At 43.2% G+C, this 17,527-nt stretch overlaps 1 protein-coding gene across 2 annotated transcripts in view; it reads left to right on the plus strand.

The window, feature by feature from the left end:
- Positions 1–17,527, plus strand: part of LOC308576737 (neuronal acetylcholine receptor subunit alpha-7-like) — a 110,951-nt gene that overhangs the window by 18,056 nt on the left and 75,368 nt on the right. For both annotated transcript variants that reach the window (XM_081176615.1, XM_081176616.1), the window contains exon 2: positions 13,245–13,384. In XM_081176615.1, coding sequence (XP_081032741.1) covers positions 13,245–13,384 — 140 coding nt within the window. The remainder of the gene's footprint in view (positions 1–13,244; positions 13,385–17,527) is intronic.

A 17,527-nucleotide genomic window follows, 5' to 3' on the forward strand; every position in this document is an offset into this window, starting at 1 on the left:
AAGGCTTGTGAATTGGCGCTAGGAGGCCTTTTCTGTTTTCAACAGGTAACACATCTCATGAACACCACGGAAACTACCTCCTCAAAAATTGCCAGTGTCTTTTCAAATGCTTCAAAGCCTGAGCCTGTTGCTTTCTCCATGTAGCCGGAACTTGAGTGATTTTTAATTTATTATTTGATCAGGAGAACATTCCATTTTGTACGGTCCAGGTGAATTAGGATGGGGAATGATCAGAGTTATGAATATTTAAAAAGAACATTATGTAGATAGGTGGAATCTGACTTTACAAAAAAGAACCATTCTTCTCATGTCAATCTTATTTGAAAGAAGCGCAAGGAAAGGAATGAAGATGACATAGCTCCTGCCAAAGGAGTTCCTTGCGGGTTGGGATAGAGATGTATTTTTTAAATGCAAGTTTCAGGCTTACAAGGTAGTTGAGAGATGACAGATGATTTTGCCCTGCACATTTTGAAACCAGGTTAAAAAAAGGTCACCTAAACCACAGTGACATTCACCCTGAAGACAAGTAAATGACAGTATAGAAAGTGGATACAAAAAGGATGAAAGCCTACTAGATGACAGTAAGATATTTTTCTTAAGGGATGATGAAAACAGAACATATCTGTGTTGCAGGTTTCATATTCAGGAATCACGAAGGCTTCACATGGGTTTTTTTGCCCAGTTGGAATGTGTCTTTGAACTCTGATGACACCTCTTTCTTTTATCTTTTTCTTTCTGTGAGTACAACCTATCCTGCCGTACAAAAGCCAAATTTATATGCGTTGTTCTGTTCACTTCTGGCCTTACTCACAATGGCTCAGTAGCCCTTACAAGGTTGCCCAGAAAGGAATGCACAAAGGTTCCTCACCTCTGGTGTAAACCATCCTTAGATGTTAGGCATAGGTAGGCAAACTAAGGCCCAGGGGCCGGATCCGGCCCAATCATCTTCTAAATCCAGCCTGCGGGTGGTCCGGGAATCAGTGTGTTTTTACATGAGTAGAATGTGTCCTTTTATTTAAAATGCTTCTCTGGGGTATTTGTGGGGCCTGCCTGGTGTTTTTACATGAGTAGAATGTGTGCTTTCATTTAAAATGCATCTCTGGGGTATTTGTGGGGCATAGGAATTCATTCATTTCCACCACCCCCCCCCAAAAAATATAGTCCGGCCCCACACAAGGTCTGAGGGACAGTGGACCGCCCCCCTGCTAAAAAAGTTTGCTGACCCCTGATGTTAGGTGACAATATCCTAGCCCAGCCATGCCCCCCAACATGCTTATTTTCTGTCTGCTTGAATGTTTGTAATGAAGGAACTATATATATATATATATATATATATATATATATATATATATATATATGATATTTATTAAGGTTTTCAAGAAATTACAAAATAGAAAAGAAAAAAGAAAAATACAAAAAAGAAAAATACAAAATAAAAATAATTAAAAAACAATTCAATCATAACATATTTTTCATTTGCTTATTTCCCGGACCTCCTCACACCTTCCTTCTCTGTATTCCAGTTCAAATTATTATTTCAGCGAATCCCTCCCCTCTTCATTCATCTTAATCTTCATTTTTTAAATATTGTAACAATAAATTTTTACCTATTAATAACCATTTTCTCATATTCCCTTATAGCATTACAGCTAAAGACCACTTAGTTTCAATCCAACATCATTCTAACATTCATTAATTTTACAATATTTCTGTAAATAATCTTTAAACTTTTTCCAATCGTCTTCCACCGACTCATCTCCCTGGTCTCGGATTCTGCCAGTCATTTCTGCCAGTTCCATATAGTCCACCACCCAATATTTATTTATTTATAACATTCATACCCCACTTTTCCTCCAAAGAGCTCAAGCTGGTCTGATTAGGGTCTCTTCCCCCCCCTCCATTATCTCTTCACAACAACCCTGTGAGATTGCGACTGGCCCAAGGCCAAAGCTTCATGGCTGAGCGGGGATTTGAACCCTGGTCTCCCAGGTCCCAGTTCAACACTCTAACCACTGCACCACACTGGCTACCTGATCCCACATACATGCATATACAGTGGTACCTCAGGTTACATACGCTTCAGGTTACAGACTCCGCTAACCCAGAAATAGTGCTTCAGGTTAAGAACTTCGCTTCAGGATGAGAACAGAAATTGTGCTCCGGCGGCACAGCAGCAGCAGCAGCAGCAGCAGGAGGCCACATTAGCTAAAGTGGTACCTCAGGTTAAGAACAGTTTCAGGTTAAGTACGGACCTCCGGAACGAATTAAGTACTTAACCTGAGGTACCACTGTATAGAGTTTGATTCCAATGCATACCTGTGCTCTGAAGTGATGCAGTTCAGACACGTAGATTTGCATTGCAATCTATGGAGCTCTACTCATAAACAAATAAGTCCTGTTGAGTTAAATGATCATTCCTCCCAAGATAAGTGTGTAGGACTGCAACCTTAACTACTTAAGAATAGCTATGCTTTTGGACGAGTGCCAAAGAAATAAATGAAAACCTGCCAGGGAACAATTTGGACAACAGTTACGGGAGGTAATTTAGAATATGACTGAAAAAACTAGTGTGCCAATTTGCTCAACTACTTCTTTTTTCTTGTTAGCAAAACGCCTAAGTACTTTGAAATCTTCTTCCCAGGCTCCAGTCACATCCCTGCTTTGTTCTTCCTCTTCAGGCAGCAGATTTATGGATCAGAAAAATGAAGTCATGACTCTTTGTACAGATTTGTTTTTAAAGTAATATATTAAACTTCAGCGGGGGGCTTCTTCACAGATGTCATTCCCCCTGGAAATAGCGTGGTCCTCAGAGCCTTATCCTCTTAACTAAGTTCTGATCCCTCATATTTTTATTTCCTTCAAGCACTTCTGCCAGACAGCTCTCATTTCCATAGCTAGGAACTCTGCCTGTAGCCCCAAAGAAAGGAAGAAATTAATTCCAGGGTTAAATGTCCAGCAATGTGAAAGGTAACGGGAAACTAGGAGAGTTGTTGTTTAGTTGTTTAGTCGTGTCCGCCTCTTTGTGATCCCATGGACCAAAGCATGCCAGGCACTCCTGTATTCCACTGCCTCCCACAGTTAGGTCAAACTCATGCTGGTAGCTTCGAGAACATTGTCCAACCATCTCGTCCTCTGTCGTCCCCTTCTCCTTGTGCCCTCCATCTTTCCCAACATCAGGGTCTTTTCCAGGGAGTCTTCTCTTCTCATGAGGTGGCCAAAATATTGGAGCCTCAGCTTCAGGATCTGTCCTTCCAGTGAGCACTCAGGGCTGATTTCCTTAAGAATGGAGAGGTTGGATCTTCTTGCAGTCCATGGGACTCTCAAGAGTCTCCTCCAGCACCATAATTCAAAAGCATCAATTCTTCGGCGATCAGCCTTCTTTATGGTCTAGCTCTCACTTCCATACATCACTACTGGATGAGAGGAGAGAGAATGAGCAAAAAGGAGATGTACCCCAAGCCCAGCAACTGTAGGGGTGTAGAGGGATGGAAAAGGAATCTGTCATACTTGGAGTCTAAAGTGGTCTGATCTGCTACTCTGTTATGGATGGATTATGAACTGGAATTGAATTGAATGGTTCACTTCACAATCCACAGTCAAGTGGATTTGATATGAGCTGGTCTGGGAGTTGCAGTCTGTCTCTGCTCCCCCTTAAAAAAAGTTTTTCTTTAAAAATTCAGAAAGTGTTATCCTGCTGCCCACAGCCTGAGTGAATGGAGAGGGGAGACTGTGGGTAGGAATAATTCTTCCCCTTGCTCTACTTTCCTAAGGATACCTTCTCTAATACGAGAAACTGCTATCCGTCCCAATAAAAGAAACGTGTGTAGCTGGATCTGGGTATGTTGATATCTCTTGCGCAGAAAAGAAACATCATGGAATATATTATTCCATCATTCTAGATGCAATGATAACTATACTGGAAGAGGGACATAAAGTATGTTTGCAGCCTGATGTTTCATTCCTAAGTGCCTGTCAACAGGACAGTGGGAGCATTATTACCAGATCTGGATCAAAACTCTTTAATCCAGGCCAGTCCAGCATTATCCTCATTAGTGGAACATTCAGAATAGCAACAGAAATCAGTGGTGCTTTCTGCAGCTTCCTGGATACAAACCGTGCTGCTGCATCCGGTTCCTATTTTACCCTCTGTATATTCATTCTAACATCAGTCTCTTCATCATTCAGTCTCCCATTAGCTCAGGTTTGATCTTTACCCTATTATCGTCACTCAAAGCACTTTGTAATTATTCGTTTTCTATATGCTGTATACGCCCCAGTTTTCAGTGAGTTAAAACCAAAATGGGTTACAAAAACAATAGAACAAATGGCAGCTTTTTAAAAATCATAAGTATATATGGTAGGACAATTTTCCATGTATGAATCTCTCTCTCTCTCTCTCTCTCTCTCTCTCTCTCTCTCTCTCTCTCTCTCTCTCACACACACACACACACACACACACACACACTGATCACTGGCCTCCTTTTTTCTTCTCCCTTCTTATATCAGTTTCACAGCCAGAACAAATGTATCTTGGGACAATGTATTACACTGGTCACATTCACAAGTCATACTGAACTGTGTCGTCTCTTCTCTTGTTCACTTTTGTGAGGCAGCGTTCAGGAGCTTTTTCTTTTTCCTCAGCTGTGGTCCGACATGCAATCTGGTACGACAAACTGTGGATCATTTCAAACATACCAACTTCAAACCATGGTTTCAAAAGTGGAAACTAACCCTCAATAGTGTTGACCATAGTCCAGGTTCAAATGACATTGCACATGGCGGCTAACGGAAAGCTAAGCTTTCCCTTTTAGTTGTGTGGGAAGAGAAAGGGGAAACTTGAGAGCCGAGGGCATGTTGCAGCTCACGTATGTCCCAATAAACTGTAGTTTAACGGGACTTGTGAAAGTGGCCAATAATACCTTAAGGCCAATTTTTTCGCAAGTGTGACCCAAGTTTTTGAGAGCACCGCTCTAATCTGTGCTAGATAGGCAGTGTACTATGGGTATGGATATACCATACAGTACACAAACTGCCATTTCATTAACTGTGGTTGGCAAGCTGAATTATGGATCACAGAGAATCATAGATTCCTGGGAGTTGGAAGGGATGATGAAGATCATCAAGGCCAATCTTGATGTTTAATAGGTTATTGTATTTTAGTGTTTTGTTGGAAGCCGCCCAGAGTGGCTGGGGAAACCCAGCCACATGGGCAGGGTATAAATAATAAATTATTATTATTATTACAACCCCCTGCCCAATCTTTTGCCCAATGTAGAGCTTGAACCCACAACCCTAGGCTTAAGAGTCTCATGCTCTACCAACTGAGCTATTCCTGTGGGCCTTTTTATGCTTTTCCAGTGCATATTGACAATCCAGCTGAGTATGTGTGTGCATAGATATAAATACAGATGTAGATAAATAAGTGTTTCAAAGGCATTGGCTATGGTTACCGTTATTACTTCACAGTAAACAGAACTATGGGTCTTCCCAATGATGGAGTGAGACAGGGGTGGGGGAACAAACAGAAGAGGGGAGACTGCCACCCTCCAAATTGTACACCTGCGCATAACACCAAATCACTCCATCCTAGCTGGTGCCAAAGCGGTGCTCCATTTTCTAATGAGGGCAAGCCATTCATTTTGGCCACCTTTCCCCTTCAGAGTGGGAGGTCCCCTTTAAATGTCATGTTTTCTCCTGGGAGGAGGAAAAGAGGACTAGCATGCAAAGCATCGTATCCTGTTATGTCTTGAAGCCAACTCAACTATTTAGAAAGGGCACCGTCCTCAAGGCTGGGACTGAGCCAACTCTGAATGCATGCAAGGAGCTTTGAAAGAAAAAAAAAGAGCTTTATATTTGCATAATAGCTTGCAAGTAACAACTTTCGGCTATGTTCCTTATACACACCGACAGTCCTTCACATCATCATACAGTATTTTGCTTTTCTGTTAAGTACAATGGTTAACCTTGACTATTTCTGGATAAGCCTGATGCCAGAAAACTGGGCCAGTCAACAATACAAAACTACTGTAATTAAGGCTGCAGTCCTAACCTCACTTACTTAGGTTGGCAGGGTGGTTTTCTAAGCTTTGTCTCCCTGATTCCACAAAGTTAATAAGCGCACATGATATAGTCTGTTTACAAGAAACCTGGTCGTCACGTCACATCAAATTTGCAGGTTTTAATGCCTTTTCTGTTCCGGCAACCAAAAGCCACAAGAAAGGTAGGCCTTCAGGTGGATTGTTAACCCTAGTGGCTCCCCATATAAAAAGTGAACATATCCTGTCGACAAATGCTAGCTGTAAATCACTAGTAACGAAGACAGTGCTAGAGAGCCAGGAAATGTTCTTGTTCAATGTGTATATCCCTCCCACTCCCACTGTCATAGCCAAGAACCTACAATGGGATCTTATTACACATGTGCTTGAGAATCTGGACTCCATCTACCCTGACTTACCTATCATCTTGACTGGAGACTTACTTAGGCAGAGGCAGATTTTGGGGAGCATGACCAGTTTGGTCACAGTGGGTGCAGAGCCAGTGTGGTGTAGTGGTTAAGAGCGGTGGACTCGTAATCTGGTGAACCGGGTTCGCTTCCCTGCTCCTCCACATGCAGCTGCTGGGTGACCTTGGGCTAGTCACACTTCTTTGAAGTCTCTCAGCCCCACTCACCTCACAGAGTGTTTGTTGTGGGGGAGGAAGGGAAAGGAGATTGTTAGCCACTTTGAGACTCGCTAGGGTAGTGATAAAGCGGGATATCAAATCCAAACTCTTCTTAGGATTGCACTGTTAATCATCGTTTCCTGTCCCTTAGGAGAGAATTCCCAGCACACGGCCCCAACTACAATTCTCCGAATCCTTAAGGCGACACTGAATGCTAGTTGAGCTGTGATAGAACTGAAACAGATGTACAAGGTGGATTTGCCCTTGTGCTAAAGACCCGACTTCTAATCTAAAGGAATTGTTAATATATTTTAGCTTTTATCTGAGGGAAGTTGCTGTCTTCCATATTGCTAATCAACTTGGAAGTCTTCATGGAAGGTAATCATTCACCTGGGAGAAAGAAAACGGGCACGTTCTGTATTGCAGCCTATTCTGCAGGTAATTCAGGTACCAGGGATTGTAATACTGGTGTGCATTTTGATTTCTATCACAAGTTTTTTTTCCTGGCAGTTAACAACCCTCTGCACTAGAGTAGCTAAAGCATATTCCCATCACATTTTCCCACTCTTCTTCTTTCTATATAACATCCTGTGTTATTCCCCCGCCTTTTTTTGCAGGGGGTGGGGGTTGTGTTATTGTCCATGCCATCTGCATTGGACCTGTGCCTTTAGTAGTAGCCTCAGGTGACCTGAGAATCAGTTCTCAGTCAGGCCAGCTTTTGCTTTGCCAAATATTGAGGCTTTAATATCCAGAAATAAATTTGGAAGGTTGTTGCTCCATAAACACACAGTGGGGCCTGAATGTTAGATTTAACAAAGAAATAAGTATGAAGGTTGTATCAAAACAGATTGCTTCTATAAGTAAACAGGATGCCCAAAGATGAGGAATATGTACTGAAATACAGAGCAAGACACTTTGGAGAGATCTGATGAAACTGGTATCAGAGCTGTATCATTTCGGAAAGCATATATATTGCCGCTTTTTGTGTTCTAAACTCGGTGTTAAGTATATTTTATACAAGTGCTTGCTGTTGTTGGCAAATGCCATAATGCTGACTGCACTAAGGAACGAAAGCAGACGGGACACATTTATATCTGCAGGGATTAAATGGCATATGGCGGTAGCACGCTTTATGTTCTCGGAAATCTGCAAAATATACCAAGCAAGCCGTCTGCCTTGCAAATCTCTGCCAAAGGAATTGACGCGTCCTGCAATGTTGGGAAGGCCATTTAGGCTATAAGCTTGCTATCCACATATTCCAGTGGTTTCAGTGGGTGTGAATGAGACTCCAAAAAAAAAAAAAAAAGAGAATAGATGGGTTGCTACTTTATTGCTCCAGTACTGGAACTTCAATCCTCTGCACACTTACTTGGAAGTAAAGCTAACTGAGCAAATTGGGACTTAACTTCTGTTACATCTGTGTAACAGCCTCATATAACCAACATGCATAAAGGAGTTAAAGCCATAGAGTAAGGCTGTCCTGCCAGGCTTAGCTAGGTCACTGTCCCCTACCTTGGGAGGAAAGTACCGGTAATCAAGCCTAATGTACCTCAGTCTACCTGAGAAGCTCAGTGTGTAAATAAGTCTGAGCTGGTTGTTCCAGACCCAGACCTCATGGCTCTAACAAGCTTCTTTTGAGTTCCTATACCAATAATTTCGGAACTTTATCCACTGTAACTAAGCCAAGTTTTACTGTCTGAGTTTTCTGATTGATGCATGGAAAAGCACATGAAGCTGACCTTTTGGAGAGTTTGCAAGTAAACCAATTTTCTTTACTTCCCAAATGTGTGGTCTTTTTCTATGCTATAGGAAGAGGAGAACTTTGGAAAGATCTTAGAAAGGCATATTTTAAAGGTCTAACAGCCACTATTTTCATGCTTTACTTTGCTGCTTATATTGTGATTTTAAATCTCTGCTGGGGTTCTCTCACCAAAGAGTAAAGGTAAAGGTCCAGTCGTGGCCGACTCTGGGGTTGCAGTGCTCATCTCGCTTTATTGGCCGAGGGAGCCGGCGTATAGCTTCCGGGTCATGTGGCCAGCATGACTAAGCCGCTTTCTGGTGAACCAGAGCAGCGCACGGAAACGCTGTTTATCTTCCCACCGGAGTGGTACCTATTTATCTACTTGCACTTTGACATGCTTTTGAACTGCTAGGTTGGCAGGAACAGGGACCGAGCAACGGGAGCTCATCCTGTCACAGGGATTCGAACCGCCAACCTTCTGATCGGCAAGTCCTAGGCTCTGTGGTTTAACCCACAGCACCACCCGTGTCCCTTGTACACCAAATACACCAAGTACACCAAAGAATATTTGCCCCAAACTCTTAGCATCCAGGTAGTATCCTTTCATACCTACGGTATTTTATTTTTCCTTGCCACCAACAACATCAGCACAGTGTCTTCCAAAATTTAGCATTGCACAGGACTTCCAACAGTGGTGGCTAGTCCATTAGGACAAATGGTGTGCTGCCCCACCAATGTCAGTTTCTGTTCCTTCCATATTCCCCCCCCCATTCATTTTATAGCTCCATTTTGCTATAAAAGTGAACAAAAAATAGCAATGAGAGGCAAACAGTAATTAAAGCCTCTCCTTCCAGTGAAAACAGAAGCTGACGCTGAGGTGATCAAGAGAGATTATTCAAGGGGCAATTGACAAAACATTCACTAGCAATCTCACTGCCACACTCAACAGGAACCAATAAAACAAACAGGGTTTTAATTAACATCAGAAAGAATATTTGCTGAATGGGCCTTCCTTGTGGCTAAACATTATAGAGAGATCTTGCCCATGGAGAAAAGGCACTGCTCAGTAATATAACATTGTATTAAGTGCTGTGAGGAATCTCTATTTTAATTCCTCTCTTGGCTAATTGTGGAAAAGTAATGCTTCAGTTTAAGAGCACTAAAGAGTTCCAGTCTGAAAGCTATCTCTGTTAGGGAAGAGAACATAGTCAGAATATGGTGTGACAGAAGAGGACAATATTACCACTAATAAAAAGGTCAGTTACTGGAGGCAGTATAAGCTGGAGGAAGCTGAATCCTGAAGAGAAGGAGGTGCTCTGAAGTGGTGGTTTCCCAATCCAGGAAATAGGAAGGCAGCCTGTTCTAGATGGGGTTCCAGTCCACCTGAATGATCGGGTAAGTTGTCTGGGGGTACTCCTTGATTTGACCCCGTCACTGAGGTCCAGGTTGCCTCAGTAGTGTAGAGATTCTTTTTCAGATCCAGCTGGTTTACCAGCACTGACCCCCCTCAATATCATTTGGCAGGGGCTCAGGCCCCCTCAATGTTGAGGGGCTGGAGGAGGCAGAGTGTGGCGTGGGCTTCTTTTGAGCTAGAGAAAGGAGGAGCCGCTGACCATTGCAACTGTGCCATGCTGGGCTTGATCTCCCGACTTTACAATGTCACATGTGTGTTGTGTGCAAGATGGCGCCTCTGGCCACAAAGGTCCATTCTCTAGTGTGTGTCCACCTTGTATACTTTTCTAGGGAACATTCCCTTTGGTTATTGGATAGCCATAGCATCGGGACGCAGGTGGCGCTGTGGGTTAAACCACAAAGCCTAGGACTTGCCAGTCAGAAGGTCAGTGATTCAAATACCCGCCATGGGGTGAGCTCCTGTTGCTCAGTCGCTGCTCCTGCCAAGCTAGCAGTTCGAAAGCACGTCAAAGTGCAAGTAGATGAATAGGAAGGTGGGAAGGTAAACAGCGCTTCCATGCGCTGTTCTGGTTCGCCAGAAGCGGCTTAGTCATGCTGGCCACATGACCCGGAAGCTGTACGCCGGCTCCCTCGGCCAATAAAGTGAGATGAGTGCCGCAACCCCAGAGTCGGCCACGACTGGACCTAATGGTCAGGGGTCCCTTTACCTTTACCTTTACCTAGCCACAGCATCATTATGTATGTGAGAGAAATCAATATTGTGGAATCTCCACAATCAGCACATGGAAAGTCTGAGATTGTCTGGAGCAGGGTGGGTGGAAAAGCAGGAATGACAGCTCTCTCTGTCTAATTTTGTATTATGTCATACCCACATAGTAGCCATGTTGTGTTATGCTATGCCCCCATGGTAGCTATTTTGTGACTTGTGCCCATATCACTTTCTCAAAATTCAAAGTGTGTGCAGTAGTAAAAAAGGGTTGGTAACTTAAAATATTTCTATATTGCCATGCTCAGACTTTGAGGTTAGCTGGCTCTCCTGGCAATGTCAATGCTAACTGAGGTCAGGTGATAAATGACTTGCTGGGGGACCTTCTCAGCAATGGCACCCTGGCTGTCGTGCCACTCTCACCCTTGAAGTTTGGCTGGTGCCTATTTTTGTCTAATTTTTACACCAGTTGAAGATAGCTCTCTATTCTCCCTCCAGGCCTTTGGATAGACTTCTGAATACATTGGGCATTACAAATGTCAAATGAATGTACTGTTTTTAGCTATATGTTGTTGTTACATTGTATTTTATACTGTTGTGATCTCCACCAGGATAACTTCACAATGAAGGATGCAATATAAATCCTAGAAACATATATGTAAATAGACACTCTCCCTGCACTGCCGTTTATAATTTAAGAAGACAGTAACACTTATTATTTACACCTTAGGTGGATTATAATAACATCTCATCATTGCTTCACTTGCCAATCATTATTTACCATCCTTGACAATAGGAACCAACTCCTAGGAGCCAAGGCCCCTTCACCCTGCCCGATAAAATATTTGAAGGGGCTGGGTTCCCCCAAAATTGATGGGCATTGCCGTTTAAATGGTGTGCATCTGCTTACTTGCTCCACCAATATTTTATTCAAGTTGGCACCCCTGTCTGTGACACAACCATCCCTGCTTACTTCCAGGTGCCTCAAGCAGAAAAGCTGCCCGCAAAGTGGGATAGAGCCACTCCACTCCCAGGAATGGATCTCTGTTGCTTACCAAAAGTGAGGGTGAGGGTTGAGGTGGCAGGGAGGTTGTCGTAGTGCAAGCACAACAGCAGAAGTGTCAGATTGGCTCCACCAATGCGTTTGCACTGCAACAACCTCCCTGAATACCTCTTGTGGACCTTGACATCCCTTTCTCATGTCTGGCCCAGATTACAGGCTGTTAAAATTATCCCATAATAGCTAGTGGGAGCCGCTGAAAATACAATCTGCACCTATCTGTGTAGCTCTACCCTGAGTTGTGTTAATTGGATGGTACACAGATTGCACCGCATGGAATCTGCATCTGTGTGGTGCATTATTGGAGAACTTGAGAGCTTGGATACGAGTGCACATTTCTGTTTGTATAACTTTTCAGTTGTTACTCTGTAATTGTCCTTTTGTCCTTTTTTTTACTTTGGGTTTCTTTCTTGTCCCCGCAGCACATTTTCTTGGTTCCACATCTACTTTTGCTCAGGGGCTATATCTCAAGAAGAAGAACAGATAGCTTGATTAGATAGGCTAACCATGTACGACACCAACAGCTGCCTTGGTGACTTGCCAGGAACCCAACCGCTCTGCTTGCGTAGGAATCTGCATAATATTATATTAAGAAAAATTAAATCTGGATGCAAACAGACAGATACAAAACACCCTTTGTTATGCTAAACACCATAGGTGGGGTAAACAAGCTTTTCTCTTTACTGTGAGAACAAGTGACAGCTCCTTCAGTTCATAAAGCAGGTGACACGAAATCTACGCAAACTGCAGCAATAGCGAAGAACATTCTCATGTTTCCCCATTCCCTGGAGAAAGTTTGCAATAACGTACAGCTTGATAAGGCATGCCTCGCTAAACATTTGGAATTGTTAAGCGGCGTTGAAGTCTAATAAAATGTAATGCTCACTTTACTTGTTCTCAAGTACAGAAAGGATGGTGCGTGCGTTATTTCCTCAAATGAGTGCACAGTGTAGTTTCGTTTAATGAACTTTGCGCAAAACAGACAGAGCTGAGCTCTGCCATGCACACAAATAAAGGGATTTTCAAAGAGTCGCATGGAGTCTTTTTCTGCTAAGCTGAAGTCATCTATGCTTTAAGAATTAAAATTACATCTCTATTTCACTCTCACTCCAACATGGTGACCTCGTAAGCATCACCAGAAAAAGAGGACTCTGACCTGTGTGGAAATTATGCTGGCAATGCCAGCTGATGTTAACAAGAAAAATATTCTGTGAATCCTGTTTTAAACATATAAATTAATATAGGCAGTCCAAAAACTCATCTAAATGAAATTTACGACTGTAAGGCACACATTCAGATGTAGAAAGAGCAGTGAGATCTTCAAACAACTGGGTGATAGATGTTTGTCCTTGCAGTATCTTAAGGGCTTGCAGAACCCACATTTGTTGTCCACAAAACAGAGTTACAATGTCTGTGTGTGTGTGTGTGTGTGTGTGTGTGTGTGTGTGTGTGAACATCTGGAAATATCAAGGATTTCTCCAAGACAAAGTTGGTGTGAGCAGTGATTTCTGATTACTGGGTCCACTCCTGACACCAGTCATTCCCAAGTAACAGAACTGACCAGTGATTTGAACCTAGTTCTGCTGATATACACACAGAAGACTGAAAAACACTGTGTCATAATTAAGACGCTCTCTTACGGTGCTTTTTTCTTCTTCCCATAGTCTCCCAGCAAGGTGAAAACCAAAGACGGCTCTACAGAGAATTACTGAAGAACTATAACAGCTTGGAAAGGCCGGTAGTGAATGACTCACAGCCCCTCGTTGTGGAGCTGCAACTGTCATTGCTGCAGATAATTGACGTGGTAAGTTGGCTTCCTGTTCCTTAGCAGCTCTTAAGTAAAACAAATTAAAAATCAGTCGTGTGTAGAGCATTGTTGGTCCAGGTGAACAAGGATCTCTCAGCAGACCTGTTAAAATATATAAGTTATCCCAGACAACATTTCAACCACCTTATTCTAAAACAAGATAGTTAAATAAAGGCAAATATATAACTTTATTGCGGTATGTCCAATTTTGTTAACATTTGGAGTGGGATTTTAATCATATTTTTTAAAAATTGATGAGCCCAAGTGGTAATGTTATTCTTTAATTAAGGAATAGTCAACTCAACATGGTGCCCTTCAGATATTTTGGACTAAAACTCCCACCATGATTGACTGGCACATGATGACTGGGGCTGATGAGAGTTGTAGTCCAAAATATTCAGAGCGTACTGAGTTTGAATTTGATATCCCGCTTTAGCACTACCTGAAGGAGTCTCAAAGCGGCTAACATTCTCCTTTCCCTTCCTCCCCCACAACAAACACTCTGTGAGGTGAGTGGGGCTGAGAGACTTCAAAGGGGTGTGACTAGTCCAAGGTCACCCAGCAGCTGCATGTGGAGGAGCGGAGACGCGAACCCGGTTCCCCAGATTACGAATCTACTACTCTTAACCACTACACCACACTGGCTCTGCACTGACTACCCTTGTTCTGATCATTCCACATCCAGCCTTTCTTTTGAGGGCCTTTCCGTGTGGCTTTGTAGCAGCTTAGCTTTTAAAGCAAACCCAAATGAGATTTGTGTGAGATAGTAACACGTTCTTATTTCTTTTAAAACTCAAATTCTGTCCCCCCCTCCAAAAGCACTCAGTGTTCTGTAGTCATAAAAATACAGCACAACTAAGAGAGAGAATGTTGCAGATTTATTTCATAAAATTTATACACTACTTGATTGTAAAAACAAAACCCTTCAGGAAAGAATAAAGCAATAAGATGACTGGTGAAAAAACAACTATTTCAAACATTCCAAAGAACCTTCTACGTCTGACTCTTTGTGGGTGCTGTCACTAGAAAGCTTTTAACCACAAGAGAATTACACGCGGATAATTTTGCCTGTCAAAAATTATTTTGTCAGTTTGCTTCTAATGGTTGTTAGCACGGAATCTCTGGGGCTGGGTGACACTAATTGTGCTTTAATTAACCCAAAGTTAAAGTGGGGAGACTGGTGATCCTGAATAGTGGTGGCAGCAGCAGGTGGGGGGGGGTGACTTTGGGTATGGGGAGAATTAGTGATGGATGGTCACACATCAACCCCGCCCCCATATCCAATTTCAAATGATTAAAAAACCCCACCAAAATTAATTGAGCAGATAGCCATTGGATGTCTGGAAATTAATCCAATTTTATTCTTGAATTAATTTTGAATCAGCAAAGCCTCTAGGTCCTGCAAGGTAATTAGGACATAACCAGGGCCCAGAGGCCTCTCTGCAACCTACGCACTTACAGACAGGATCCTCTCCTCTTCGCCTCTATTCAACGATGCAAGGTGGGGGGGGTGGCAAAGAAGGTCCCCTCCAGGTTAGGAGGGGGCACTGCAGAGAGGCCTCTAAGTCCTGTTTACTCCCAACCATCTAACTAGGGTGGAATCTGGACACATAAAAATAAAATGCTGTGAAAATGCTTTTTTAAAAAAGCGTTTTGAAAAATATATTGAATTTGCCATAAGCTCACAATCGCCATCTAGTGCCACATTTGTATAATGTGCTTAAAACGCACTTAAAAAGTTATATTTGCAGCAGTATAGCTGAGTCCCAGGACTATTCAGGAACCTAGAGATCTCTGAGATATTCTGGCAGAGATAGGGCTGTAACTACAGCCCTATAGAAGTATCTGAGGAGTGGTAGCACAGGTTCTGAGGCCTTGGCATGGTTCTGATGATGCCATAGGGGCTGTTAGATATTCAGTGATCTGTGTTTGCCTGAGCTTGAGTCTGGACTAGGATTCTGAGCCCCTGTGTTCTGATTTGATGCATGACATCCAATCACATACTATCTTCAGGGTTTGGTCTACTGGCATTGGCTCTTACGCACTGAGATTCACAGCTTGGGGGTTTAGACAGCCAATCACGTTGAGAGTGGGAGTGGCCTAGGCCTTTAGAAATACATATAAACAGTTGTTTTGCCCTTGTTGTTCTGTTCTCTCCATAAAGTCTCTTGCTGTAATCACTACATCACGCCTCGTAGAAACCCACGTGTAGCATGCAGGGTCAACAGGTCCTTTCAATTCGTTTCAGTGTTTGTAGCTTTCACAGGGACTCCAAAGGAGTCGCCGCAGATCTGGTGGGCAAAGACCTAGTTTGGAACTGCCCCTTTCACTGGAGGGAATGCCTCTAAACATTTGAACAACAGATGAGTCACGTGGCGGTATAGCAAGAGTTAACACAATGAAGGTTTTTGGTGCTAACATTTAAGGTGCTATGCAGATTGTGGCATGTGAGATCGCGGTACCCAAAATGGCCGTCGCGATCTGCCTGTTTTTTCTGTGACACTTGACAGGTATGTGTATGCTAGGATCTCATTCATCACTTCCTTAATCAATTTAAAAAAATAAAAAAATGTCCAGTAGCACCTTAAGGTAAAGGTAAAGGGACCCCTGACCATTAGGTCTAGTCGTGACTGACTCTGGGGTTGCGGCGCTCATCTCACTTTATTGGCCGAGGGAGCCGGCATACAGCTTCCAGGTCATGTGGCCAGCATGACTAAGCCGCTTCTGGCGAACCACAGCAGCGCATGGAAACACAGTTTACCTTCCCGCCGGAGTGGTACCTATTTATCTACTTGCCCTGGTGTGCTTTCGAACTGTTAGGTTGGCAGGAGCAGGGACCGAGCAACAGGAGCCCACCCTGTCACGGGGATTCAAACCGACGACCTTCTGATCGGCAAGCCCTAGGCTCAGTGGTTTAGACCACAGCGCCACCCGTGCCAATATCACTAATGCTACAATATCACTAAATAGTAAATTCTCTTGACACTGGCAAAGTCGCAACAGAGCTGTGGCGCACAAATGGTAAGGTTTTATTTCACAGAGCAGTCGTTCCCCAAAAGGTCACTGAGATTCCTATCAATCAATCAGCACCATTGCTCAGCCGAATAAGCTGGCCAAACTGCTAGGATTCCTGTAACTTTCAGGAAATACTGTTCCACAAAGCTGCCTATTGCTCAGTCCCATGGAATGTTCACTCCCACTTCTTAACCGACAGCGCCACCTGCATCCCTGCTATACAGCTTAGGGCTATCTTATCTGAGAGACCACCTTATATACCCTCGAGGTCATTGTGTTCTACATGAGAGTTTCTAGTTGAAGTGCAGGGCTTTCATTGTGGCTGCCCTTGCTCTGTAGATACCACTGGTGTCTCGAAACAGTTGGAGACATTCTTGTGTCAACATGCTTTCCCAGCTGGGTGAAAAGGTCTCCTGTGTCTTAGGTTTAGGTAGAAGAAAACACTTAAGGTGTTTGTTTCTTATGCTGTTAGTAGTTGTCATGTAAACCACCTTGAGGCCCATGTCGGAGGCAATATATCAATTGAAAAATTAATAAATGTGAAGGTCAGAGAGTGCTTGGGTAGTCATAATGCCTCCCCACACACTTTTAAAGCACTTCATTGCTTTTCTCACATATAAACAATGCTTTCCTTGTTTGCTGCTGCAATGGTCAGCCAGCAATACAGTGGTACCTTGGTTTATGAAATTAATCCGTTCCGGAAGTCCGTTCTTAAACCAAAGCGTTCTTAAACCAAGGCGTGCTTTCCCCATAGCAGCAGGGGACTCAATCTACAAATGGAACACACTCAACAGGAAGCGAAACATGTCCTGTTTCCAAGGCAAAGTTCACAAACCAAAACACCTACTTCCGGGTTTGCAGCGTTCTTAATCCAAGTTATTAATAAACTAAGCTGTTCTTAAACCAAGGTACCACTGTGTGGGAATTCCAGTGTCCCAGGAAAAGCCAGGCAGTTTTTCACATCCATTCCTGGCTTACAATGAAATCCAGCAATATGGACTGCTTGGCTAGTGACGGCCCCTTGCCATCCCTTACCATCCTTTCGAGGATGTGTTTCACCACATCCTGAAGGATCAGAACTGGCAGTGCCACAGACACCAGGATTACTGGAGCCCCCAAATCAGA

Source organism: Podarcis bocagei (genome assembly GCF_964188305.1).
Source record: "Podarcis bocagei genome assembly, chromosome: 17".
NCBI classification, from domain to species: Eukaryota; Metazoa; Chordata; class Lepidosauria; order Squamata; family Lacertidae; genus Podarcis; species Podarcis bocagei.